General features: G+C 42.4%; 1 protein-coding gene across 2 annotated transcripts; it reads left to right on the forward strand.

Moving 5' to 3' along the window:
* Positions 1-15850: 15850 nt before the first annotated feature.
* Positions 15851-26907, forward strand: Adipoq (adiponectin, C1Q and collagen domain containing). Of its 2 annotated transcripts, none has more exons than XM_076868568.2 (3): positions 15851-15949; positions 23755-23976; positions 24830-26907. In XM_076868568.2, the coding sequence occupies exons 2-3, from the start codon at positions 23763-23765 to the stop codon at positions 25348-25350; spliced, it is 735 nt and encodes a 244-aa protein (XP_076724683.1). In that variant the 5' UTR covers positions 15851-15949; positions 23755-23762; the 3' UTR covers positions 25351-26907. The 2 variants fall into 2 exon arrangements, with proteins under 2 accessions (XP_076724683.1, XP_076724682.1); XM_076868567.2 differs by lacking the exon at positions 15851-15949 and adding an exon at positions 16790-23612.
* The last annotated feature ends 356 nt before the right edge of the window (positions 26908-27263 follow it).

Below are 27263 nucleotides of genomic sequence, written 5' to 3' on the forward strand. Positions count from 1 at the left end.
TACCACGTCCGTGAACCCCTGGGCCTGTTCTGCCAGTTAGTCGCGGATCTGACTACCTTGCAGGCGCGGGCGGCGGCTCTGCTCTGCCCCTTCTCCAATTGGGTTGTCGTGACTACCACGCCGGCAGGTCGCTGGGCCTGTTCTGGGCGCGGGCTGCGGCTCTGCTCTGCCCCTCCCCCAAGTGGTGTGACGTGTCTACCACGCCGGTAGGCCGCTGGGCCTGTTCCGCCAGTCTGTCACAGGCCTGCCTATCATGCGGGCTCGGGTGGAGGATCTGCTCTGCCCCTACTCCAATTGAGGTGTCATGACTACTACGCCGGCAGGTCACTGGACCTGTTCTGGGCGCGGGTGGCGGCTCTGCTCTGTCCCTGCTCCAATTGGGTTGACGTGACTACGACGCTGTCGGGCCGCTGGGCCTGCTCCAACCGCAGGCGAAGGCTCTGCTCTGCCCCTACTCCAATTGGGGTGACGGGTGGCGTGTCTACCACACCAGCAGGCCGCTGGGCCTGATCCACCGGTAGGTTGCAGGTCTGCCTACCATGCGGGCTCAGGAGGTGGCTCTGCTCTGCCCCTCCTCCAATTGGTGTGACGTGTCTACCACACCAGTAGACCGCTGGGCCTGTTCCGCCGGTCGGTCGCAAGTCTATCTACCTTGCAGGCTCGGGCGGCGGCTCTGCTCTGCCTCTACTCCAAATGGGGTGATGTGGCTGCCACGCCGGTGGGCCGCTGGGCCTGATGCGGGCTCGGGGAGCGGCTCTGCTCTGCTCTGCCCCTCCCCCAAGTGGTGTGACGTGTCTACCACGCCAGCAGGCCGCTGGGCCTGTTCTGCCAGTCTGTCACAGGCCTGCCTACCTTGCGGGTGCGGGTGGAGGATCTGCTTTGTCCCTACTCCAATTGGGGTGTCTTGACTACTACGCCGGCAGGTCGCTGGACCTGTTCTGGGCGCGGGTGGCGGCTCTGCTCTGTCCCTGCTCCAATTGGGTTGACGTGACTACAACGCTGTCGGGCCGCTGGGCCTGCTCCGACCGCAGGCGAAGGCTCTGCTCTGCCCCTACTCCAATTGGGATGACGGGTGACGTGTCTACCACACCAGCAGGCCGCTGGGCCTGATCCGCCGGTCGGACGCGGGTCTGCCTACCTTGCGGACTCGGGAGGCAGCTCTGCTCTGCCCCTCCTCCAATTTGTGTGACGTGTCTACCACACCAGTAGACCGCTGGGCCTGTTCCGCCGGTCGGTCGCAAGTCTGTCTACCTTGCAGGCTCGGGCAGCGGCTCTGCTCTGCCTCTACTCCAAATGGAGTGATGTGACTGCCACGCTGGCGGGCCGCTGGGGCTGATCCGGGCTCGGGGAGCGGCTCTCTGGTGATTATTATTAACTCTGATTCTTCTTGGTCCTAGACTGGTTTAAAAAGGAAATACATACTTCAGAGATACAGGAATCTAAATGTACAAATTTGAACTCTGGCTCACAGACAAAAATTTGCAAAAGGCCTGGATCCAGTTTAGTAATCTATATCATTTCAGAGAGATATAGGTGCTAAAGGGGCAGATTACCTAGCAATTAGCCCTTAACACCCACAAAGTGGCTACTGCAGAAGCAGCAGCACAACTGTTAGGAGGTCCTGTACCTCTAAGCTCAAATCTAATTCTGTCTCTTGGGGTAAATTATCTTAACTCAATGTGTCTTGAATTATTATTATTATTGTTATTATTTTGCTATGCTGGAGATTGAACCCAGGGCCTCATGCATGTTAGGAAAGTACTCTACCATTGAGCTATATCCCCACCCCCAAATTCTTGCTTTGTATTTTCTTTACAAAGTGAAGGTGGTGCTTTATAGTCTCTCTGTGAGGATTAAATGAAATGCAGTTGTAAGCACAGCTCAGAGTGAACTTTCACTCATGTTAGCACAATGGTACCATCCAAATCCCTCCAAAGGGTGTGGATACTACTCAGGCCTGAAGACAGGGAATCAGAAATTAAGAAAACTTCAGCTCTCTCAGTCAAAATGAGCCTGTTGTGCTAGAAGTGGCCATTTTAAATCTTTTTTTCCCCCCCATGTCTTATACATGTACTTAGGGTAATGATGTCTAACTCATTCCACCATCATTCCTCCCTTTTGCCTCCTCCTTTCCCCTCCCTCCCCTTTGCCCTAAAGTTCCTTCATTCCTCCCATGACCCCCCCAGCCCCCCCAGTCGCCATTATGTGTCAGCATCCTCATGTCAAAGAAAACATTTAGCCTTTGGTTTTTGGGGATTGGCTTGCTTCACTTAGCATTACATTCTCCAACTTCATCCATTTACCTGCAATGCCATGGTTTTATTCTCTTTTAATGCTGAATAATGTTCCATTGTGTATATATACCAAAGTTTCCCTATTCATTCATCTATTGAAGGGCATCTAGGTTGGTTTCATAATTTAGTTATTGTGAATTGTGCTGCTATAAACATTGATGCCATTTAAAACTTTTTGGGAGAACTGGGGCCTCACCAACAACTTCCAGAGTAGTTTCATTCTGCCATCTTGTGGACACAAAGGGCAAAATCAGATTTGGAGCAAAATTGTTTTTGTCGTGATCTTGTACATCTGTAATTTACCAAAAAAGTATTTCCTGATTAGTACATGTTGAACTTTCTACCAAGTCCACTTACTAATAGACTCCACTTTTTAAGGAAAACAACCATCCATTATCCTAAACACTAAGCGCAAAACTAATTTTTCTAAGACATTTGTATTTACAAACTATGAATTTCAAAGATTGAGGAGGGAGGAGAGAATGCTCTAAAGTAGTCATCATCACAAACCTTCCCACTGCCATTATCCATCTATACAGAGCACTCTTCACATTTATTGGACACATAGATCAGAGTAGCCAGAGTCTCTGAGGGCGATGTCTTCCTAAAAACACTGGGTGAAATCATTGAGAGAATAAAAGCAATCCATTAAAATTAAAAATTAAAAATGTTAGCATGACCAAGATGAATATTTGTTAAGGCCTATTGCTTGAATTAGTTGTTTTGCTGGTGTATTTCCTTTGTTTTGATTTCTAAGAGCATCCCTGGGTGTCCATTAGGATTTCCATTTTGTGTAAGATGAAGACATTCACAGCTAAATCCCCCTGGAAAGTTAATAATCACAGCATGCTCAAAGTGGCTAGTGATCTCCTGAGGCTATTTGTTACTCTTTTTACCATTAACAATAATACTAGCAGATGCTATTTATTGAGCTTCTATGATGTGGCAAACACTTGTTCTTGTACATTTTATTAATCTTTCCATTAATTCTCCAAAATAGACATAGTTGCTTTTGCTTTAGAAATAAAAATGGATGCCTGTGACTCTCCTTGAGCAAATCTCAACTGTGCTCAGTGCCTAGTGGTGAATAATCATTGTCTGGTCAACTGATTCTTGGGAGTCAGTTTCCTTTCTTGAAAAATGAGAATATTTTAAACTGGAGGGTATTCCCTAAGGCTTTATTGATTCTAAGAATTCCTCTGCTAGATGAGAGGATATTGTCCTTTTGATCAAGTAGCCCAGGATACAATGGAAGTGACAGAGCTAAGTGCATATAGAGTGGGGTGAAGTTTCTGTGAAGGGACAACATGGCAGGCATCTGTGGGACTTTCTGCCACCTCCCAATGAACACTTTCTCCACTCTGTCCTGTCCTGTCTCTGTTCTTCCTTTCCTTTGCCCTTGCCATTCCCCTCTTGCTTCGCTTCCTTCCTTCCTTCCTTCCTTCCTTCCTTCCTTCCTTCCTTTCTTTCTTTCTTTCTTTCTTTCTTTATCCTTCTGCCTGATCCTAAAATGCTGCTTTGCTAACCATGGATTATATAACATGTTAGCAGGTCATAAAATTGACTCAGTGATCTGGAACATCATTTAAAAAATGAAATAACAGAATGCAAACCATTAAAAGGCATCACTCATGCTGAAGACAATACTGTGTAAGACTTGTTTTAATACAGGCATAACTTATTTCAGAATTGTGTGTGTGCATGCTGGGGACTGAATCCAGGTCCTCCAGCATGCTAAGCACATGCTGTACCACTGAGCTACACCCCAACTCCATTTTATTGTGCTTTGACTTACTGCACTTTGTAGGTAACTGCATTTTTAAAACAAATTTAAGGTCTGTGGCACAGAGCATCTAGCAAGTCTGTTGGAACAAGTTTTCCAACAGCATGTGCTCACTTCATGTCTCTGTTTCAGATTTTGGCAACTTTTGCATTATTTCAAATTTTAAAATTTTTATTGTAGTTGTTATGGTGATCTGTGATTGTTGATCTTTGAGGTTATTACTCTGTTTTTGGCACCAAGAACTGTGCCTATGATGATAAACCTTGTGAGTGTTGTGACTGCTCTACCAACCAGTCGTTTCCCTGGCTCTCTCCCTCTCCTTGGGACACTCTGTTCCTTGAGACAGTAATATTGAAATTAGGCCAATCAACCCAGCAATGTGCCTCTAAGTGTTCAACTGAATGAAAGAGAGGCACATCTCTCACTTCAAATCAAAATCCAAAAATGATTAGGCCTAGTGAGGAAGGCATGTAGACCAAAGAGAAGAGTGGATCCAAACTAGGCCTCTTGCACTAAAGCCAAATTATGAATGTAACAAAAAATTCTTGAAGGAAGTCAAAGTGCTCCTCCAGTGAACACATGAAGGATATACAGTGAAACCCTTTTATTGCTGATTCGGAGAAACCTGGAGCATTTGGATAGATGATCAAACCAGCCACGATGTTCCAAAACCTGCTGCAGTCTGGCTGGGCACAAAATCACAAGCCACTCAAGGAGGAACAAACTTTATTTTTGAAACTGCCGCCAATGCCCAGTAGGCTCCCGGGAAGATTGCCGACTGACGCACGCGGTGTTCTCCCGGAACCCAAAAGGAAGTTCCTCCTCTGGAATTCCCTCCTACCGCACTTCCCCAACCAATGGGAACTCTTCAGGAGTCCCTAGCAGGCCTAGGTGAACAGCAGGAGTCCAATATCCATATGAATGCAGATCTTAACATAATCATATCATCTCAATGGCTTGCTGGTGTCACCTTTCAACCAAAAATGCCATGCATCATATTACTTGGCTATGGCTCTTAGCAAAAACCTAATTAGCTAAATTAGCCAAAGCCTAATCCAGAGCAAGATCCTCCCTAATCCCCCTTCAAATGAATGAAAGTTGAGAGAAGTGAGAGGCTGCAGAAGAAAAGTTTGAAGTTTAGAGTTTGGCTTATGAAGTTTAAGGAAAGAAGCCATCTACATGACGTGATATGACAGCAGTGCAAGATGAAGCAGCCAGAACAGATGGAGGAACAGCAAGTCACCCAGAAGTTGAGCCAAGAGCATTGGCAAAGGTGGCTCTGGTAAGCAACACATTTTCAGTGTAGAAAAAGCAGCCTTATGCTGGAAAAAGAGGCCATCTAGGAAATTCATAGCTACAGAGTAGAAGTCAATGCCTAGCTTCAAAGCTTCAAAGAACAGACTGACTATAGTTAGGTGCTAGTGTAGATGGTGACTTGAAGCAGAAGCCAATGCTCATTCACCATTCTGAAATCCCAGAGACCTTAAGAATTAGTGCAGTGGCACATATATGTAATCCCAGTGACTCAGGAAGCTGAAGCAGGAGGATTTCAAGTTCAAGGCCAGCCTCAGCAACTGAGACCCTAGCAATTTAGTGAGACCCTGTCTCAAAATTAAAAATAAAAAGGGCTGGGAATTTGGATCAGTGACTGAGCACCCCTGGGTTCAAACCCTAGTACAAAAAAAAAAAAAAATTACACTAAACCTATTCAGCCTGTGCTCTAGAAATGGAATAATAAAGGTTGATGGCACATGTGTTTACAAGATGGTTTACTGACTATTTTAAACCAATTGTTGAGATCTGTAGCTCAGAAAAAAAGATTCATTTCAAATTATTACTGCTCTCTGACTGTTGTGGCATGTTCAAAGCCAGCCTCAGTAACTTCCCAAAGCCCTAAGTAACTGAAGAGACCCTGTTTCTAAATAAAATATAGGAGATGTGGCTCAGTGGTTAAGCATCCGTGGGTTTAATCCCTGGTACCCCCACCAAAAAAAAAAAAAATAGTGTTCATTGACAATGTACCCGTGCATCTCAAAGCTCTGGAGGTTAATGTTTTCATGCCTGCTAACTCAACATCAATTCTGCAGCTTCAATTGCTGATTCAATCTGAGAGAAGTAAGTCAAGCTGCTTTTGGAGTATTAGGGGGAATTTCTAGAGGGTTTCTAGGAGGCACTGCCTGGCTGTGTCCCATGTTCCTCATACAGCTCTTCTGACCTTCTCTGGGGAGGGTCTGGCCCCAGATGTAGCTTGGGGTGGGGTTACCTCTGAGCAAAAGGAAGGGAGCCTCCACTGCCTCACTGCCTGCTCAGGTAACTGTTCCCCCACCGCCAGTTGCAGGATCCTTCTGCTCTGTTCCTGTCTGCCCAGAATGTCTCCCTCTGCAGTCTTGCTCACCTTTCATGGCCTGCCCCAAACCTTCCCTTGATCCTCATCTGAATAGAAAGTGTCTGGCACTTTCACTCCTAGAGATGTTACTTTGCTGACCCTAAGCCTGAGGCTGCCCTTTATGCAGATGCTCAGATCCCTGACCTGACATCTGAGGAGTATGGGAACAGAGACCACTCATATTTGGAGTGGAGATAGCAGGAATGTAGAATCCAGCTGCAGAACTTGGCCAAGTGACTATTACTATCTTATCTGTTTCCCCATCCATAATTGGGGTTAAGACCCCTATCGGGTTGTTGTGAGGATTAAATTTTGAGAAACACCTAACATCCACCAGGCACAAGGCAGTTGTTCAGTATTTGGTAGTGAATGCTGTTCCCCACAGTGTCTAACAGGCCCAGGATATTAACAGGTGTGCATAGATGCCAGAGATTATCTAATCAAGTCATGTAGACAGAGGCAGGATGCACCTGCGTGTTCCTCTGATTTTCTCACATATTTTCTTTACTGGGGATGGGATGAAGTGGTGTTCTACCACTTTTTTTTTTTTTTTTTTTTTTTTGAGACAGGGTCTCACTAAGTTGCTGAGACTGACCTTGAATTGTTGTGATACTTCTGTCTCAACCTCCAGAGCACACTGGGATTACAGGTGTGTGCTACTGTGTCCAGTCAGAAATGAACATTAATTAGACACAAGAAAAGGAAGCAAAGAAAGAGGGATGGTAAGAAAGTTGTCAAATAAAAAAAAAAATGGTGGTTTCCTTGGAGAAACAGGGAGGTAGGACTATGAACACCATGTAGGCGTTTTTTTCTCAGTTACAGCATTTCAGAACTTCAAAAGCAACCTGAAGACCACAGAGGGACCACCCCCATCCCACCACCCATCTCTGCCCTACCAAAGCCCAGGTGAGCAGTATAGGGCCTGGGGGAGAAGGTGGCTGAGATTTGGACAAGAAGTGTAAGCCAATCTGTTGCCAGGGCTTCTCTGACTTTCTTCTTGGCATTTCAGGGCACTGAGCAGCACCGAGGGGCGCGCTGGGGTGTCCCCTGGCCTGCCCGTTCCTGCGGGGGAGACGACGGGTGTCCAGGCGCAGGCAGTGCGGGCGATCGCAGCAAGCCCGAGACCCTCCTCCGCGGAAAACTGACCCTTGTCGCAGGCTTCCTTCGCTCCTTGGCCGCCAGTGTTGTCTGCATCCCGGGGAGGGGCTGCCGTGATGGGGACGAACGCAGCGCGTTCCTTCAGCAGAAAGCAGAGAGCCGGCCTCGGCGCCACGGGTCTGCAGCCCCTGGCGGGGAGCCCAAGGCTGAGCGCCCCGGGGGTCCCAGCTCAGGGGCCCGAGAACCTGGGGGCAGCTGCACGCGCCTACACCGGCGCGCGGGTTCCTGGGGTTCCGCCGAGTCCAGCAGGTACCAGAGCCTGCATGGGGCTGCTGTCACTCGCCAGTGGGCGACACCTGTTTCACGCGGCACTTAGTGCCCAGATGGCTTAGTTTCAGACATAATGACTCCAGGTTAACCGCTGAGAGACTTAACGTTTAGATTTGTTGGTTTAAATATTGGCTTTATAGCTTCGTGTATTTGCTTTTAATTTTATTTTCATTTAAGTGTAGCTCTTTTCTTTTCCAGTAACTTAATTTTATAGTCCTCAGTTACTTTTTTAAAACTTACTTTTTCAAATTTGTTTTCAGTTATTTGTAATTACTTCATTTTGAGGGATTCATACTTGTGAATCAAAGAGCTTTAGAATGGTTTATTTCTAATTATTTCTTATGAGACTTGGATTATTTATTTTTCATAGTCTATTTTCATTTGTAGTTTTGAGTTAATTTTTGTTTTTGTCTGTTTGATTTTGAGGTTATTTGATTCTGAGTTATTTGCAGCATAACTTTTTAGTTATTGTAGTTTTGAGTTATTTTTACATTTACTTAGTTTTGAATTATTTAGCTTTTGGTTGCTTATTTTTAAAGTTATTTCCAGGTATTTAATAGTGAGCTTTTTCTTTTCAGAGTAGGTTGAATAGGCCTCAACCTATTCAGCTTTTGAGTTATCTTCAGAGTTATTGATTATCAGTTATTTACTTTTTTGCTTATTACTTTTTTCCTGTTCTTTATTTTTTACTTACTTAGTTTTAAGGTATATTTATTTTCAGAATTGCTTTGTTTTCCTTGATATCTGCAGAGGCTTGATTCCAGATTTCCTGTGCATACCCAAATCTGTGGATGCTCAAGTTCCTTATGAAAAATAGTGTAGTTTTGCATATATCCCATGCATATCCTCCTATATACTTTAAATCATCTCTAGATTATGTATAATACCCAACACAATATAAATACTATATAAATAGTGGTTATGCTGTACTGTTCAGAGAATAATGGCAATAAGAATTCTGTGTATGTTTAGACCAGACAGAATTTGAAATGTTTTCTCTCTGCAATTGACTGACTCCTCAGAGGAATATGGAATATGGAAGGTCAACTGTACTATCTATCAGTCAAGTTCCAACAACCGACAGAGACACCATACTGATTATTTCAACACATTATTAAATATAAAGAATTATTACCCTGCTATTGGAGAACTCAAAAGATGCAACAAGGAAATATTGATGTATCATGCAGATTTCAATTGTAAGAAGCAGCTATAGCTCCAAGAGCTAAGAGCGAAGGACAGATGTTGGAATCATCAAAATCCAGAGTTTGTGGAGGTGGCTCATGGCTGGCACTAGTCCTCTGAGGAGGTGATAATTATGGCACAGGTGGCTCAGGACTCAGGGTCTGAGGTCCTGGAGTTGCATGCAGAGCTCCATGGAGGAGCATGGCTAGCAGAAAAGGGCAAGGAGTTAGTTATATGATTGTTGGAAAAATGGCCACCTTGATCCACTGGTGGTGCTGGAGCTCGATGTGGCACTCAGAGTAGATATGCTACTAGGGGAAGGTTGACAGTATCCTGAAGGGGTTCATTCCCCTCCTCTCCCTTACCCTTCAAAGCAGAGAATAGAAGGGTGGGCTGAAAGCTGGGAAATCAGAGCTTGCAACCAGCATTCTTGCAGTTACCTAGTTTTGGGTAAGCTTTGGATTTAGTTTGTTTTGTAATCATTAGGGATGGTTTGATTTTAAGTTTTCCCTGGACACAGGATCTAGGTGAGTATTCAGTCCTCCAATTGTTTCTGGAATGGAGTTGGTCAACTAATTGAGAGCAGTGTCTCTTGGGAGTCTCAAGAAAACTACTTTAGAAATCAAGAAAACAAAAATAATGTATCTCTCTTTGTTCTTAAAGAAACCCTTTGAGTAGGCGATTAAGAGAGAGAAAGAAAAGATTAAGGGACAGCTTTTTTAGGAAGGGGCTCCTTGGAATAATTGTCCATCTAAGGGTTCTATTTTGAACTTTTCAGAAAGTGAAACAATGTTGTGGGTCCATACTCTACTGCCCTCTAACAACAAAACATCTTTCTTGATGATAGAGTATGTTTCAAAAAATCAGAAAATTAATATTTTGTGATTGCTCAGAGGGGGATGGGATCAAACCTTCCCCACTTGCTAAAAACAATTCCAATGACCAGACTGAGAATGCCACATACAGAACAAGAGGGTATGAAAAAAATTATTAATCATGAAATAAGGCTTTCGGGGCAGGGCGGGAGCAGCACAGGTTCCCAAGCTAAAGGGAGCGGTGAGTAGTTTGGGCTCTGAATTTTATTGTGGTCAGCACTGAGCCTAGGTGGGGATGCCATGAACAGGCTGGGATTTGTGTGACTTCAACTTCCTCAGTGGACCTAAGCTCTTTGATGAATCTATAAAAATGTTCATACTTGATTGCACTGGCAAAGGACAAAGTACCAGAACCTCCCTGACTTCCCAAGAGGAGACTTTCTGCAGGTCATACATTATAGATGGGAGACAAGAGGAGCCTTTGCAGTCCCAGTCATTGTTGGATGTCCCCGGCGCTGTCCCCAGGTGCTTTGCCCACTCTGTCCTTCCAGTGTACATGTGTCCTCTTCTCCAGGGCCTTTCCCAGAGTAGCCACCCAGAGATAGTTGCTGACTGGATTATGGTTGTGGGACATTTTATTTTTTGTGTGTGGTAAAACCCTCTGAAAGTACGAAGAAAAAAAAAAGACAAAGACAACTCTTCTGTGGGTAAAACTTCTGTCATTGTTTCACTTGTTTGAATAAGGAGAAATTCAGAAAAATGAGATGCAAGTTTCCTAAAACTTTTGCAAGAATTGTTCATATCCTTCATGATTTTATAATATGGCCTATTGTTCCCTAGAGGAAATCTGGTAACATGCTTTAGCTGAAGTGGTTGGACTAAAGGAAGCCCTGATTCTGTACAATTTGGTGTTCTGAGTATACACTAAATTCTAACTGTGCATTGTGCAATATTTAGAGCAAAGAGAAATCATCCAAAATAGCATTTCCAGAGTGTTTTTCAGAATCAGCAAGAAAGTGCAAGAGATCAGCCAGTCGTGGTGGCGCACGCCTGTAATCCCAGAGGCTCAGGAGGCTGAGGCAAGGGGATCAGCGCAAGTTCAAAACCAGCCTCAACAATGGCAAGGCACTAAGCAACTCAGCGAGACCCTGTCTCTACATACAATACAAAATAGGGTTGGGGATGTGGCTCAGTGTTTGAGTGCCCCTGAGCTCAATCTCCTGTACCAAAAAACAAAACAAAACAAAACAACAATGCAAGAGATCAACAATCTTCTCCCTTAAGCTGTTGCATGAGAACAACAACAACAACAACAACGACAACATCTGTCTAGGCTCAGAGAAATCTTATAGGAAAGAAGACTGCATACTTTTTCTTTTCTTGTCCTTTGTGGTACTGGCAATTGAACCCAGGCCTCACATATACTAGGCAAAGTTCTCCACAACTGAGCTACACCACAAGCCCTACTTTTTTTTTTTTTTTAACCCAATCATTTCTCAAACTTTTTCACTGCAGAACTCATTCCTTTGTATAATGCCACCTGCTCTGTGTATTACTAAGCTGCTCTAACAAAAAGAACCAATGACATAATGACTTAAACAATGTTTCTATTTCATGCAGAGTCCAGGGTAGAGACCAAGACTGCTTCAAACAGTTACTCAAGATTTATCCAAGTTTCTTCATCTGGGTTCTCATTGTCCCTCAGAACAATTTCTTTATCAATGTGGTTAAAACTCTGTCACAGCCATATCTATGTCCACAAGTGGGGAAAATAGACGAATGGATCACATGTCCGGTACTTTATGACTCAACTCAGAAGTGGCACACATCACATTCTTTCACATTCATTGGTAAAAACTTAGTCATATGGTCACTTCTAGCTTCAAGGAGGAGTGGGAATTGTAGTTCCTAATGAGAGACCATTTCCATCTTATTTCTTATAGCTACATGTATTAATATGTGCGGTAGTCGCCCCACCACCAGCCTGCAGCTCAGCAGGGGCTAGAATCCAGAGGCTCCAACTCTTAGTCCGGAGCTCTCATCACCACATTAGCATCTCTGTGCTTGGCCAACATGTGTGTGAAGTCCTTCTCTACAGTAGCTCCCTGTCAGCGTGAGGATGGAAAGATTTTTTAAATTTATTTTTTATTAGTTCTAATCAGTTATACACGACAACAGAAAGCTTTTCCACTCATTGTACAAAAATGGAGCACAACTTTTCATTCCTCTGGTTGCACACGATGTAGAGTCGCACCATATGTGCAGTAATACATGTACTTAGGGTAATGTTGTTCCTCTTGTTCCACCAACTTTCCTACTGCCATACCTCCTCCCCTTCCCAGTTCCAAGGTTATTCTTTAAAATATGAGCCAGCAAGGTGGGTGCACACCTGTAATTCCAACTACTTCAGAGGTAGAGGCAGGAAGATTGGAAGTTCCATATCAGCCTCAGCAATTTAGCAAGGCCCTAAGAAACTTAGCCAGACCCTTTCTGAAAACAAAACAAAGTGCTAGGAATGTAGCTCAAATAACCCCTGGGTTCAATTTTCAGTACCAAATAAATAAATAAAACATGTCTCTGTATAGAATGTTCATGATTTTCTTTTTTAATTCTTTCATTTGACAAAAAACAAAACAAAACAAAACAAATTATTTTGTTTTTCAAAGGACACAATGTCCTTTAAAAATTTGGGGATGTAGCTCATCCCAAATTACTGGGATGCAGTTCACTGGTAGAGTCTCAGCTACTGGGAAGACTGAGGCAGGAGGATCCTTTGAGCCCAGGAGTTCAAGGCCAACCTGGGCAACATAGTGAGACCCCCCCATCTCAAAAAAGAAAAAAAGAAAAGCTGTTTATTTTAAAGAACAACTTTGAAACTGGGAGCATCTTTTCAAGCTAGAGGAGTATGACTGCTATTTAATTTTTTAAGAAACTGCTGAATTATTTTTCAGAGTGGATATATCATTTTCCATTTCCATTTTTTGTGAGTGATCCATTTTTATGCACTCTTGACCAAATGTAGTATTCTCATTATTTCTAATTTTAAATATATATTATCTATTTTACCCACACTTTTTCTTTTAATCACCTAAAATCCAACACATAGCTTACATTAAGTTTCATTCTTAGTGTTTCATATTCTCACTAGTCCACAGGGTGGACTCACTCTGCCATTTTTACAGTTGTGTAATAACACAAATCTACCACTATGATATTTCTCACTATTTTTTATTTTAGCCATTCTACCAGCTATGTAGTGATATCTCACTGTGGCTTTAAATTATATTTTCCTTAAATGATTAATTAGGTTGAATAACTTTTTATGTACTTATTTGGCACTTGTTTTCTCCCTTTTTTTTTTTTTTTGGCGGTGTCAGGGATTGAACCCAGAGCCTCACATGTGTGTTAGGCAAGTGCTCTACCACTGAGCAACATAGTCAGTTCAAGGAAAAAGAATTTTTCTTTCAAGCTATTTATAGGGATTTGGAGGATGGAATGGAATCCAAGATGTCAACCTAGATCTGTGTGACTACAAAATCTACATGCTTTCTAATAGCTCAGGGATGCTGCAGGAATGCTGCAGGGTTGACTCACTCTGCCATGTGCTCCAAATTTAGTATAATTTTTCAAAATAAGGTTATTACGCTTACTTATTTCAGTTAAGATTATTCTTTAAAATTATGATTAAGCAAAAATATATAGCAAGTTATATATGGCAAATATATAGTTAAGTTTACCTTTACCATAGTTAAAGGAAACTGAGTCATCTAGCCTGTTATTCAGTATCCTAGTTCACATGCTGACTTGAACAATACATGGACCCCTGGAGAAAATGGTTACATTTATGTGGTTACTTCATTCTAGATAGCAACATTTCTGTCTTGGGAAAAGAACTAGCCTCAAGGCATTTCTGATTGAATGTTTTCCAGTTATAGTCTTTAAACCAGCATGCCCCAGAATTGCTCTTTCCACATGATGGCCTTTGTGGTGGATGGCAGATTTCCCTGAGGCCTCACAAAATAACAGGCTTTCACAATGTCACTGGCTGACAGCCAGACCCAGCACAATCTTGTGTGATTGTGGGGCTAAAGTCATTCCACCTTTGTGCAATAAAGACTGCTGAAACCAGCTGCATTCCCATAAGGGTAGAGGAAAATGCCCACCCCCCCGACCCACCCCACCGCTTTTTTGCCATTCCAAAGCTACCCTGAAGCACATACATGAATCTTGCTTTCTCAGACCATCAGGAGGGGGAAAGGACATGAGCTATTAGAAAGCATGTGCATTTTGTAGTCACACAGATCTAGGTTGACATCTTGGATCTGTGCCTTGAACAAGTCACTCTGGTTGAACTCTGGGTTTTTTATTTGTGAAGTGGGAGAAAAATCACAGTTATCTCCAAGAGAGTATTGAGTATGAGCACTTGCTTATTCATTGATTAGACATTCATTCTTATTTACTTTGTACCAGGTCCTGTTTTAGGGGTTGAAGGATACAGCCTTGGATAGACAAACCCCTGTTCTCATGAAATTTACATTCCTAGAAACAGTGACACAGACCAAACATAAATAAGAAAATTTAAAAATAAATAAATAAAAATAAACCAGTAATGTAGCTGAGAGTTTCTACCATTTCTCTGTTTTCTCCTTAGTACAATTTATCTGCTAAAGTACATAGAACCTCATTTTTGCAGGCACCCTACGTAAGCCAGTAGCCCTTGGAAAGGACCTCAAGTTTCCAATTTCTGTGTCCTAATGTGATGTTTCTAGAAATATTTGCATATTAGCAGCAGCCCAAGGGTTTAGGTCAGAATTTTACTGGTGGACTTGACTTTTCTGGGGGACTCAGGGTCTGTGTTGTCAGTAGGGGGTGGTGGTTAGGGGGCAGGTGACATGCCCAGCCTGTACCTGAGAACATTTTGTTTCTGAATGTCCTGTTAAAGTTGTGGCTGGCATCCAGAGCCTCTGCTCGGGTCATGATCAATTCATTAGGATTTGTGGATTGCAAGAATTAACTCTGATCCCACCCTTCAAAAATAAAACATGAGTTGTCAAGAGAGACCAGGGTGTTGAATGTTGTCACTCCAACCTGAGCCTTATAGGAATACCTAAGTGGGGGGCAGTTTCCAGTCCTGCAGGCTGGTTCCAGTCCAGGGCTGTGTTCCCCAATAGACAGATTAGACCTATGCTCAATGTACTGGAAAATCAGGGCCCAAACACACACATAAAGTTTATTTGTGAAACTTTATTCTGAGATTTAGAACCAGAAACTCCTGAAATATGGTGTTCTAATACCAACTTTTATAGATGTTTTCTGTCATATTATATTTGATTTTCATGTAGGCCATGAACTTTGAGAATTCAGGACCTCTAAATGTTTTGAACTTGCCAAGCCCTACACCACCTGGGAACTTTCCTTCGTCTCAGCTCTTAGAATTAATACACAAAGTCTTTCCTAAATTCAGGGTCCAGGTCAGAGAGTAGAGTATTTCTTACCCTCATGCCGAGCACAATCTGGCTGTTCTTCCTGCTTAAATCCTGATGTCTGAGCCACACAATCTCATATTTAATCGTGCCCAATAAGCAGGGGTGTGATATAATAATTAATATCCCTGATTTATTAGGAAAAGTCTGTGGGAGAAGGAGGTCTCTTGGACAACTGAGCAATTTATTTTACTTGAGGAAGTTTCCTCTCAGATACAGAAATGTCCTGTTTTCCTGTTGTGGTCTTTACCCCTGTCCTGCTTTCTGTTGCTGTGGTAGAAGGCACAAATAAGGGTCAATGTGTGGGAACAGGAGTGTTTTGACTCAAGATCCACTTGGCTTCCTGAGTCTGCTGGGTTGCACCAGGTTCCCTAGGGTGAAGACCCAAGATGCTTGCCAGGGACAAGGTGCCCATTCATTGGTCTTTGGCCCTTCCTTGGCTGGCCAATGAGAAAGGACATTTGTGAGGTGGGGACTGTCTGCCCCCATGAGTACCAGGCTCTTGAGGGAAGGCCTTCTCCTTCTCACATCCGTCCATCTTGACTAAGTTGGTGGGTCTGATTCCATACCAGAGGGTAAGAGCAATTCTATTAAGTTCCAGGCTTGGGGGGCGGGAGATGACTGCCCAGCCTTAGCTGGGATGTGCCCAGGTTTTCCTGTCTGTCATAGTATAGAATTTGTTATGGGCAAAACCCAGGGGAAGGCAGAGCTGGTCGAAGCAGACAGGCCTCAGAATTTTTTCTCAATTCTCCAGAACTCCAAGAGAGAAAGAATTGTTCTTTCTGGCCAAAAAGCCCAGTGCCATCTTGAATTTTCCTAATTCACTTGTGGGAGGATGCCTACTGAGAAAAAGGTTAAGGTCAGTGAATGGGAGGGCTTGTCCACAGATGGAGTCAGATTTGATAAAGGACAAGGGGTTAAATCACTTCTCAGCCTGACCAGGTACAGCAAAGGAATCAGCAGGTGCAGAAGCAGCTTGGGAAAAGTTAAGTAGAGGTTTGACCTCAGACTTGAGTTTAAAATTGGCTCTGCCACTTGATTCAGTTCAACAAAGATGGTTGGGTATGTGCTACTGGCCACATACTGGGTGGTTCATGAGATAAAAGATGAGTGTGATGTGGCCATTGTCTGTAGATTTGGGAATATCATAGCTATGGGGATATCTTGCCAGGCAATTGAGGGTTTCAAGTGAGGTAAAGAGAAAATAGTCTGGGAAAGTTATAAGAAATAAGAAATCTCATTTTTGAAAGGTGCTTTCTGAGAGGAGCGTTTGGATCTGCCTGATCTTTGCCAAGCCCAATCCTATTTGTCCCAGAGAGTGCTGCCTCTGAAGCTTCCTGGTGGTTTTAACCTGTAGAAGCGGTGGTCAGAGTGGGGTGGGCAGGGGTAGGGGATTTAGAAGTTGGAGCAGCCCCTCATGGATTAGAGGACACAGGTCCCTGATATGGAGATGTTCTGGCTTTTTAATCAAGCCTCATGCTTGAGAGAGAGAGAGAGAGAGAGAGAGAGAGAGAGAGAGAGAGAGAGAGAGAGAGAATTTTAATATTTACTTTTTAGTTTTCAGCAGACACAACATCTTTGTTTGTATGTGGTGCTGAGGATTGAACCCCGGGCCCGCATGCATACCAGGCGAGCGCGCTACCGCTTGAGCCACATCCCCAGCCCTTGATTTTGATTCTTGATTTACTCCTCCAGACTCTGTTAGGAGTAAGGCTTGTTCTGTCTTGACTGGTTGGGGGCAGAATATCCTAGCAGAATATGGCCAAAGGAACACAGTGGCGCCAGCTTGGCTAATGGAACTGAGCAGTAGAAATCAAACCCTGCAGCTTCATCAGCGGCCCTCTGTTGTCACCCTTCCTTACATCTTGAGAAGTCTCAAGGAGAGACACCAGTCTTGCTTCTTGTCCTTTTTAAGGTGGCTGCAGGGACAAACTCTCTACTATCTGCTCACCAAGTCAGAGGATCAGTACTCCAGGTACTTGGCTGAGGTCAGGAGTGATGTGTTTTGGAGATCAGGAGTGTTCAATTGGGAAAACTTCTTGGGGAGAGAGACTCATCCTAAAAATGCAGTGGAAGGATGTTTTGCTTTACCAGTTGCTTGAAGGTATGAGCGAATGAGCGTATGCACGTGTGTTTGTGTATGGGTGTGGCGAGCCTAGGACTACTGACATCTGTTTCAGGCTGAGTGAAAACTTTCAGACAATTCTAGGAACCAGACAGAGTTGAGTAGATTTATGATTCTACCATTTATCATTAGGCTTTATCATGCAAAATTGCCAATATTTTATTATTTCAAACTTTTAAGAGTAGTAATTTCAAGCCACTTAACCAATTGTTGTGTGATATGAAGCCAGCATTTCAACCTTTTTGAGTCTGAGGGTCTCTTATAAAGTAGAGTCCAAAGCGGGGGTATGGGAGGATGAAATAAAGTCAGATGATATGCCAAAGATGTTCACCAATTTCAAAGTGTTCTTGTGTACCTTTTCTCACATGATCCCACTTAGCAGATTGGGAAACAGAGTCTGAAGGTCAGTGGTGGATGGTTTACCGTTTTGGAAGTTGTAACAGAGATTTCTCTGAGATCACTTCTTTTATCTCTATTTCTTTATCTCTAAAGTGTGGGTCAGTTTCCTTCCTTCAGGGAGCTCTTGTTAAGGTGAAAATAAATGATGTGTAAACACTCCTCGCATGGTATCTGGCTTCTGTGAGGATCTAATAAATACTTCCCTCTTCCTTCCCTGCAGTCTTCCCATAATCCACTTGAATTGAATGTATGAAATATGATATGTCAAGAGCTCTGTAATGTTTTGAACAACCAATTAAAAAAAAAAAGAATAAAAAAATGAAAAACCAGGACAGTGAATAGATGATTTCTGAGGTCACTTTGGCTCTGGATGTGAGGATTTTGTGCACTGTTCTGACTTTTCCTGCTGGAGCAGTTGGCACCAGTTTGGCAACCTCTTCCCCCATAGAGCTCTGTCTCTTGCTAGTCCCAAAGGGGATCCTGTCCTTGTATTTCACAAGATTATGCTGTTGCTATATAAATTCCAGCAGGTCAAAGTGGAATTTCTCTTATATTTTTAACAGGAAAATGAGAGATCATGCTATGGCCCCTTAAAATCCCAAGCACATCATGATCATCTCCTTATGAATTTAAAAAGGGAATGAACTCATGCCTGTGTACAGTTTGCCAAGAAGATCAGGCCAGTGTGGTGATTTTGGTTTCAAATTGTACTTTTGCTCTCATTTGCTTGTTATCCTTGGATAGAAATTACTGAATCTCTCTAATTGTTGGATTTCTCTTGTGACAACCGAGTTCTATCTCCTAGCATTATGGGCGAAATGAGAAAAGAGTAGAGGAAATGGACAGGGGAGAGGAAGGAGGGAAAGGCGAAATACTGGGGAATGATATTGGCCAAATTATATTGCTATATTATGTGAATGAACATACATGTAATAACAAAACCCAACATATGTACAATTCTAATGCACCAGTAAAAGAAAATGATGGGGAGAAGGGAAATGGATATGTAACAGTAGTCCAAAAATATTTGTTTGCTTCTCTTCTCTCACTTACTGTAGAGCACTTTATATGTTCATAAAATACTTTTTCATGCTTTCTACCAACTGGTTTTCATAACAATATTGTGAAATAGGCTAGGTAAGAATTAATATCCCATATTTATAGACAAAGTGCATGAAGTCGGAAAGGTGGGTAGGAGAAGTAAGACACCCAGAGAGTGAGAAGGAGCCTGGTGGAGAAGCCAGGTCTCCTACTTCATAATTTGCAGGCCAGGTCTTTCCACACTATCCTCTGTCATCCCCACTCCATGGGGAAAAATACTAAAGGGAAGGTGTGTGACTGCAATGCTTTCCCTCCTGGGTTATGTTGAAGAACTGTCTGTTTTGGGGATCCAGAGGACCAGAGTTTGACTTCCAGATCCTCTGTGTTTAATTCTGGGATCTTGGGCAAGTCACTTAACCTCTCGTTTTCCTCACTCCAAAATGGACTCAGTCATAACTGACATTTATTGAGCACTGACATGTACCAAACCAATGTTCTAGGTCATTAAATCCTCCAACAAACTTGGAAGACTATAACACATTAAGGGTAAGAACAAATAATTGGCACCTAGGTACTAAGATTGTAGAGTCTGCGCTTCTTATTCTACCCCATACTGTCTCTCAAGATGGTTGTGAGAATTAAGAGAGACATTACATGAGGTAGGGATTTTACAGGTAATATTTTCCACAGGCAAAGGATTATAAGCAGTCCTAGGATTTAGCTTTATGACCCATGTAAGTTTTTCTTTATAGGAATGATTAAGTCTTAGATTAATCCTTAGTTTCATTTAATAATGTTTTCCCCATAGAAACAGACGTTTTTGGAAATCAAAGCATAACAATTCTTTATCTAAACAAAGAATACAAATTGTTTTGTATTTTTTTTTGAAAATGAGGCATCTTTACATTGACTTTCAGTAGTTATCAACTGCTCATTTTTCATCTAGAATTAGGTTGGAATGCAGCCTTCTTCAATCAGACTCTTCTCTCAGCATCAGAAATGTCCTGATGTCCTCATTCCTTTCTCTTCCCTTTTCTGCACCTCTACCCTATGCCACCCTCAGAGGACCCAGACTGATTACATCTGTAACTGGAGAAAGCTGTCCGTAACACTGAAGTGTTGGAGACAGATGGTGTTCCCTTAGGTTAGGAGAACAGGATCTCAATTTTTCAGAGAAGGGGAGGAGTCAGAGAACTGTCTTTGCATTTCCTCCAAGCATTTGGGGTAGACCACCAACCCACCTTTTATCTTTAGGTGCCTCTGCTAGTTTGCACATTCTGGACTCTCTCCTCCTGTCTCCCTACAGAAAATAGCAGAGCCTCACAGATTTTTCTTTCCTCATTTCTGCGGAACACAAGCATAAAGCCAAAGTTCTGAGTTTTATTGGTAAAGTTGTAAGAAGAGAGGGCAGGCATGCCAAATAGTGGGAAAGTTTAAAGACACGTGAAATCTTAAGTTCAGAACAAGCACCTTCTGAAACATACAGGGGGCTTTGCTGGTCTCTTCTTGGCTTCTCCTCTAATTCACTTCTTTCTTCTAACTTTGGCACATACCAACCTTGAGCTACCTCTCATTTTGTTTCCCAAGTCCTCCAAATTCAGTAGAGGGCGATCAAGGCACACACAGATAAGAAAAGGAGTATTGAAGGAGACTTATGACCCCTAAGGAGCGGCCATGGTCTCTGTGACTCTTGTTTGTCACTGTCCTCTCCTTCTCCTATCTGTCTGCCAGTCTCATTCTCAATTCTGACTTTACTTATAAAATTATAATAGAACCTGATATTTGATAAATGATGCATCAGATCAAAAGAGAGGGAAATGTTAATTTAATTAAAGGAGCTTAAATAGTTGGTCTTCAAATGGGCGAAAAAATCATTGAATATCTGGGATCACAGCTTACATCAAGACAAAACCAGAGATGGATTAGAGAAGGAAACTTTCAATATATCAAATGATAGGAGAAATAGAAGAAAATCAAATATTTACCTAATCCCAACTTTGATAAGGACTATTTAACACCTGGAAACAAAGAAAACTATCTATAGAATTATCTATGTAAAAACTAAACCTTCTATATAAATAGAAATTAGGATAAACAGAAGGATAATCTAATACCGGAGAAAACAGTCCCAACATGTATGGCAAAGTGTTAATACAAAGAGCTCACACATGTTGATCTGTAAACATTATATTCATGATAAATTGAGTAACAAAGCTATCTGAATAAGGAAATTAAATTAGGAAGTAGACCAGGCATTGTGATGTATGCACAGCAGATCTGGAGGTGGGGAGTAGGCAGGAGGATCACAGGTTCAAGCCAGCTTCAACAACTTAGTGAGGCACTAAGCAACTTAGAGAGACTTTGTCTCAAAATGAAAAATAAAGAGGACTGGGGGTGTTGCTCCATGGTGAAGCCCCCCTGGGTTCAATCCTGGGTACAAAAAAAATAGGAAATAGGACTTTAATAAAATGTACAACTCATTAATGACTCAAGGATGCAAAATATAGCAGTGAGATACCATTTCTTTTGCTCACTAAACTAACAACAAGAAAAAAGTGTTTTTCATGATAATATTCAAAGCTGGTCCTAACATGCTACTGGACAGCAGAGTGACATGCTCAAGTATGGGAATGTATATCAAGATACTTGAAAAAATGTTCATCATTCTTGGTCCAGGAACTTCTAGAAATATGTTATATTGGAATAATAATTGGAGGAAAAGTCGTATACCTATGGGTGTTTAAAATATCATTTAAAAATGATATGTAATATTATTTGTTACAGAATATAAAATGACATTTTAAAGGAATTTAAACTGAAAGTTCCCCAAAATAGAACGGTCAAGTATATTTTTGTCAAGTCTCCATTGATGGATTAGCATTCAGAAAGGGTGGTTATAAAAACTATAAAATGATAAAACAAATATAGAAGAGTAAATTTCTGTGTAAAGTATAACTTCTACTATTTAAAAATAAACAGGGAGGGGCTGGGGATATAGCTCAGTTGGTAGAGTGTTTCCCTTGCATGCACAGGGCCTTGGGTTCAATCCCTAGCACCACACACACACACACACACACACACACACAAATAAAATAAAATAATAAAAATAAACAGAAATTCTTGGTATTAGAAATTATTTTCTTTTCTGCAATTTGTAAAAAGCTTATGCAACACATATACCCATGCATATATGTGTACTCACAATATAAACATATATATATAAGCACACATACATACATATATGATACAGATGAAAAATGAGTTGATTGTGCCACACGAAGAGGGCAGCATAGTGCCCCAGGTAAAAGGTGTACAAGTGGTATTCCAGATACCATGCAAATCTGATGTAAGATTGCCAATCAGGGTCTTTCCTACATTCTTCACAGAGAAGCAGTTTATTCTAAAAACAAATCTTATTCTGAAGCTTCATGTAGTATAGGAGAGACCAGCAAACTCATGAAAAACAGTGAGTCTTTGGAGTAAAACAAGGACATGGAGTATATTTCATTTAGAATCAGGTTTTTGTAACTCACCATCTTATCTCACAGAGGATTTTAGTGATACCTCTGATCCAGGATCCTAGAACCTATTTCCTACCCAGCCATTCTTTCTTCTAACTCCTTGTTTAGAGAAAAATGGAGAGACAAAGACCCCAGCCACCAGTGTGGCATCTAAGATCATCCAATGATGATCTCCCAGACTCCAGGAGGGGTCCAAAGTCCATAAGGAGCCTGAATAGGGCCCTCTTCTGGGAGGGGGCTATGGAGGGTTGATTCTGGGAACCGGAGGCCCTTGGACACCTATCCCACTTGAGCTCTCTGCTAGGGCTCCCAGAATACACATTTTAATACACTCCACCATCCCTCCTTTTCTCTTCTTTCTTTTTCTCTTTCTTTCTCTTCCCCTCTCTAATTCTCTCTTTTTCTTTCTCTTGTTATAAAAATATTTATTTGGTTTCTGCTCTGTGTTTGCAAAATATTAGACTTGCCCGATGGTGTCTGTTTAATGGAAAAACAGGTGAGCAAAATAGGAATTATAGTAGAGTGCAAAAAGGGTAATAATAGAGGTAAGACAGGAAATTGGGGGAACAGAGGAGGAACAACCAACCCATATGGGAGAGGGAGGACAGGAGGACTTCCTGAAGGAAGTGACATACAAACTGTGTCCTGAAGGCTGAGTAGGGTTTGGGAAGTGAGGAGGGATAGGTGTGTAGCTCAGGCAAAGGATCAGTGGATGTCCTCATAGGACAACACATCTCTGGTTGTCTGATTAGTTCAAGGTGAGGCTCTGTGTATACATGTACCAAATGGCCAAACATATGACCCAGGAGAGGGGAAGAGGAAGAAAGAGAAGTGTGGGGAGAAAAAAGGAGGAATAGTCACAGAAAATGAGAGAAAAGGAGGGAGAAAAGAAAAAGAAGAAGGGAGACAAGGAGAGAGAAGTTGGTTGAGTTGAGTGGACAGATCTGAGTCATCATTCTTGGAAAACTCAAAGAGTGGTGATTGGCCAGCTGCCTCTTGGAGCATTCCCTGTACCTGGTCCTGTGCTCAGATATGGGGGATTTGAAGAGAGTCATCCCTGCCATCATGAACTCACACTCCTGCTGAGGAAAGGAAACTTCGTACAAGGAATAATGCTAAGCATTGCAAATTTGGGAGTAGAAAGAGATCAAGGTAGGTTAAAATAGTCAAGGAAGTCTTGACAGTTCTTGGAGTGGACCCTGCTGAGATGGTTTAAGTGCTATACATTCCCGACTGCGTGTGCTATTGTGGGGACTGCCTCTCCCATGGCTGACAGTGTCCATGTTGATTTCAGGACTCAGGATGCTGTTGCTGCAAGCCCTTCTACTGCTATTAGGCCTGCTTAGTCATGCCCAGGATGTTACTACTGAAGGGCCAGGAGCCCTGCTTCCCATGCCCAAGGGGGCCTGTGCAGGTTGGATGGCAGGCATCCCAGGGCATCCTGGTCATAATGGAACCCCAGGCCGAGATGGAAGAGATGGCACCCCTGGTGAGAAGGGTGAGAAGGGAGACGCAGGTAAGAACAAGGTTTTTTGTTTCCTTCATCATTCCTGGGTAGAGGAGGGCCTCCAGGGCTACATGAGAGCACTAGTTATTACTTAAGCCTAGACACAGGCAAGATGCAGCACTTTTTTCTTATGTGACCATTAAGCAGCGTGGAATGGATTTTGAGTTGGATGTCCAGGGGAGAGACAAGGTGGTACCTTTAAACCCAAATGTCCTTGACTCCGTTCCACCTGCATCTCCTTCCTTGTTCCTTTTCCCATCCTCTTATTCCCCAAATGTTCACTTTTCCTATTCTTTTCTCTTTCATTCCTGTTTCTTCCAGCAGCATTCAACCACTCGTAACTGCATACTCTCCAATGTTCTTCACAAGTTTCGGAGAACTCTTGGTTTTGTTAAGAGGATAACTCTAACGTACAAGACTCTGTTACGGGTTACTACAAGAAAGCCATACTGAATGTGAACAAGTGTCCAAAGTGTGGAACAGAGAAAATATGCTCAATGAAGATCTGGATTAATATGAAATTTCTTTGAGAAGGCAGGGTTTGAGTCAGACCTTGAAAGATGTGTAGGCAGAATAGAGGAGAGAGGGCATCATGGACACAGCTGATAGAGGGCAAAACTGTAGTTGGTTGAGCCAGTATACTAAGGGTTAAAAGGTAGAGAGTCTATGATGGAAACTTATAGGAGATAAGGTTGGAGATTTATTTGTGAGAACCCTCTGGGCTCTGGGGTATGAGGTGACATTTCTCTTTGTTCTGTCAGGCAGGCTGTGGGTGGAGGTCCCAGGGACAATGGCTTTAGCTGGACAAAACCTAGACAAGAGCTCCATTTCCTGTGGTCACTGAAATTCTCTCATTCTCTAGGTCTTGTTGGTCCTAAGGGTGACACTGGTGAAATTGGAGTGACTGGGGCTGAAGGTCCCCGAGGCTTTCCAGGAATCCCAGGCAGGAAAGGAGAACCTGGAGAAGGTGCTTATGTATACCGGTCAGCATTCAGTGTGGGCCTGGAAACCAAGGACACCATCCCCAATGTTCCCATTCGTTTTACCAAGATCTTCTACAATCAGCAAAACCACTATGATGGCACCACTGGCAAATTCCACTGCAACATTCCTGGGCTGTACTACTTCTCCTACCATATCACAGTCTACATGAAGGATGTGAAGGTCAGCCTCTTCAAGAAGGACAAAGCTACGCTCTTCACCTATGACCAGTACCAGGACAAGAATGTGGACCAGGCCTCTGGCTCTGTGCTCCTCCATCTGGAGGTGGGCGATCAAGTCTGGCTTCAGGTGTATGGGGATGGAGACCATAATGGAGTCTATGCTGACAATGTTAATGACTCTACCTTCACAGGCTTTCTTCTCTACCATGACACCAACTGATCACTACTCACTCTGAGCCTCCACCAGACCCAACAGTCAAAAAGTCAATTAAAGAACCGTCAACATCTTTCAGCATAGCAAAGAGATTGATTTTATTGTTCAGTATGAGAATTTTAAACATTATTGGTCCATTTACTCATTAGTTAATTATAATTAGGATAGGATTTGGTTATGTGGAGAGAATGAGGTGGAATTAATTTTCACAAAAGTCACGTACTGTGTTTCTAATCTTGAAGATGATATGATTCCTGGCCTCAGGATCTCTTATGTAGTAGTAATAATAGAATAATAATAACAAGTTCTGAGGGAGCATCACATATATGACCCTGTAATGACTGCCAGGAAGTAGGTGACAATGCTATTTTGTGCCCACTGTGTCTCCTGACATTTATGCCAATCCTGTAAAATACACAGGAAAGATACTAATCTCCTCTTTTTACAGTTGGGGTCCTGAGGTTGAGAATTAAGTGGCAGAGTTAAAAATCAAACCCAGAGCCTTGGACTTTTCTTACTAGACTGTTTTCCCTTGTAGAAGAACATGGCCTCTTTGGAGTGTTGGTATGGGTATGTTTCCCACCTCACCTAAGGATCTCTGAATTCTTCTTCATCAGGTCAAATCTACTCCCAGCAGAGCTCCCTCAGAGAAGGTGGTTGGTTCCACGATAGGTCCCATCCCAGTGGGACCACACAATGGCCTCTGAACTGCCCTGTAGTTGCTCTTCTCTGTCTCTCCTCATGCTCTTCTTTCTACCTAAGAAAACTGCTTCCATCTCCAAATGTTGAATTCTTCCCTGTTCCTCAAGTCCACCTGGATAGGAGCTTCTCTCTGTTTCTTGCAAACTTTCCTTGCACACAGTACTTTCTGTGTCCCTCTGTTTTACCATCTATGATTATCCTGTATGTGGGAGACATCCTCACTCAAACTAGTAAGGGCTTCCTTCACCCATGAATCTCTTGCAGGTCCTTGATAAATGCCTGATGAAGACTGATCTCTTGAATCTCATATGTACCCAGAATTAATTCCACCTCATTCTCTTCATATAACCAAAGCTTCATCTGTAGAAATATCTTTAATTTAGGAACTCCCTGGTTTTAAGCACCAAATCCTTACTCAAATAGATAACCTTTATCAGAGAAGGGGTGATTATGCTTTACAGAACTTAAAGAATTCTCCTTCAAAAAGATAACTTGAGCCTGAAATGCAAAATGCAGGGGGGAATTTGGAAACCATTCTTTCTATGGATACTGTCAAGGTGGGGGATGACTCGGGCCTCCTGAATTTATTTTTTTATTTTTTATTTTATTTTTTAAGAAATACAGGTGGTTGATGGTAGTTTTAGGAAAAGTAATTATAGCGTGTGTATTAATATAGGAATGGAAAACCCATTTTTGCCTACAGTTTTAAGTTCTGGATGATTCCCTTTTATATGTATGTTGTTTTTCATTAAGTGGTTATTATTTCTACCTACAAAGCTTTGTCTTTTAAAGTACTTGCATATCCTCATTTTCTACAAATAAAATTGTTTTATAACATTAAAAGTAAAAGCACTTGCTGCATGTGAAGTGTGTTTTTATTTCTGGAGGAAGGAATGTGGTTTAAAAAGGGATGAACTTTGGGTTAGTTAGGACACAATATTGTGAATAACAGAAAACCCAAGCCCAAACAAACACAAGGAAAATTAAAAAAAGAAAAGTTTTTCTTTTTTGGATAGAAAATACCAGAGCTATCCTGTTTTAGATAAGGAAGCAATTGTCCCTTTTTTAATCTGTTCTTTCTCTGTATCTTCTATAGTGAGGCTTCACTCTCAGGAGCTGCAGAGTATAGTTTGAGGCTCTGCCTCATATGTCAAGAAGGAATTAGCAGGGTTGGGGATGTAGACCAGTGTGCCTGACTAGCATGCTCAAGGCCTTGG

This window comes from Callospermophilus lateralis, chromosome 10 (assembly GCF_048772815.1).
Source record: "Callospermophilus lateralis isolate mCalLat2 chromosome 10, mCalLat2.hap1, whole genome shotgun sequence".
NCBI classification, from domain to species: domain Eukaryota; kingdom Metazoa; phylum Chordata; class Mammalia; order Rodentia; family Sciuridae; genus Callospermophilus; species Callospermophilus lateralis.

Excerpts from the sequence above, each read along its gene's own strand:
- Adipoq (XM_076868567.2), top strand. The coding sequence starts at position 23,573 with ATGCTAAGCATTGCAAATTTGGGAGTAGAAAGAGATCAAG. Across the intron at positions 23,613-23,754 it reads GGGAGTAGAAAGAGATCAAG|GACTCAGGATGCTGTTGCTG; the intron begins GTAGGTTAAAAT and ends TGTTGATTTCAG. Across the intron at positions 23,977-24,829 it reads GGGTGAGAAGGGAGACGCAG|GTCTTGTTGGTCCTAAGGGT; the intron begins GTAAGAACAAGG and ends CTCATTCTCTAG.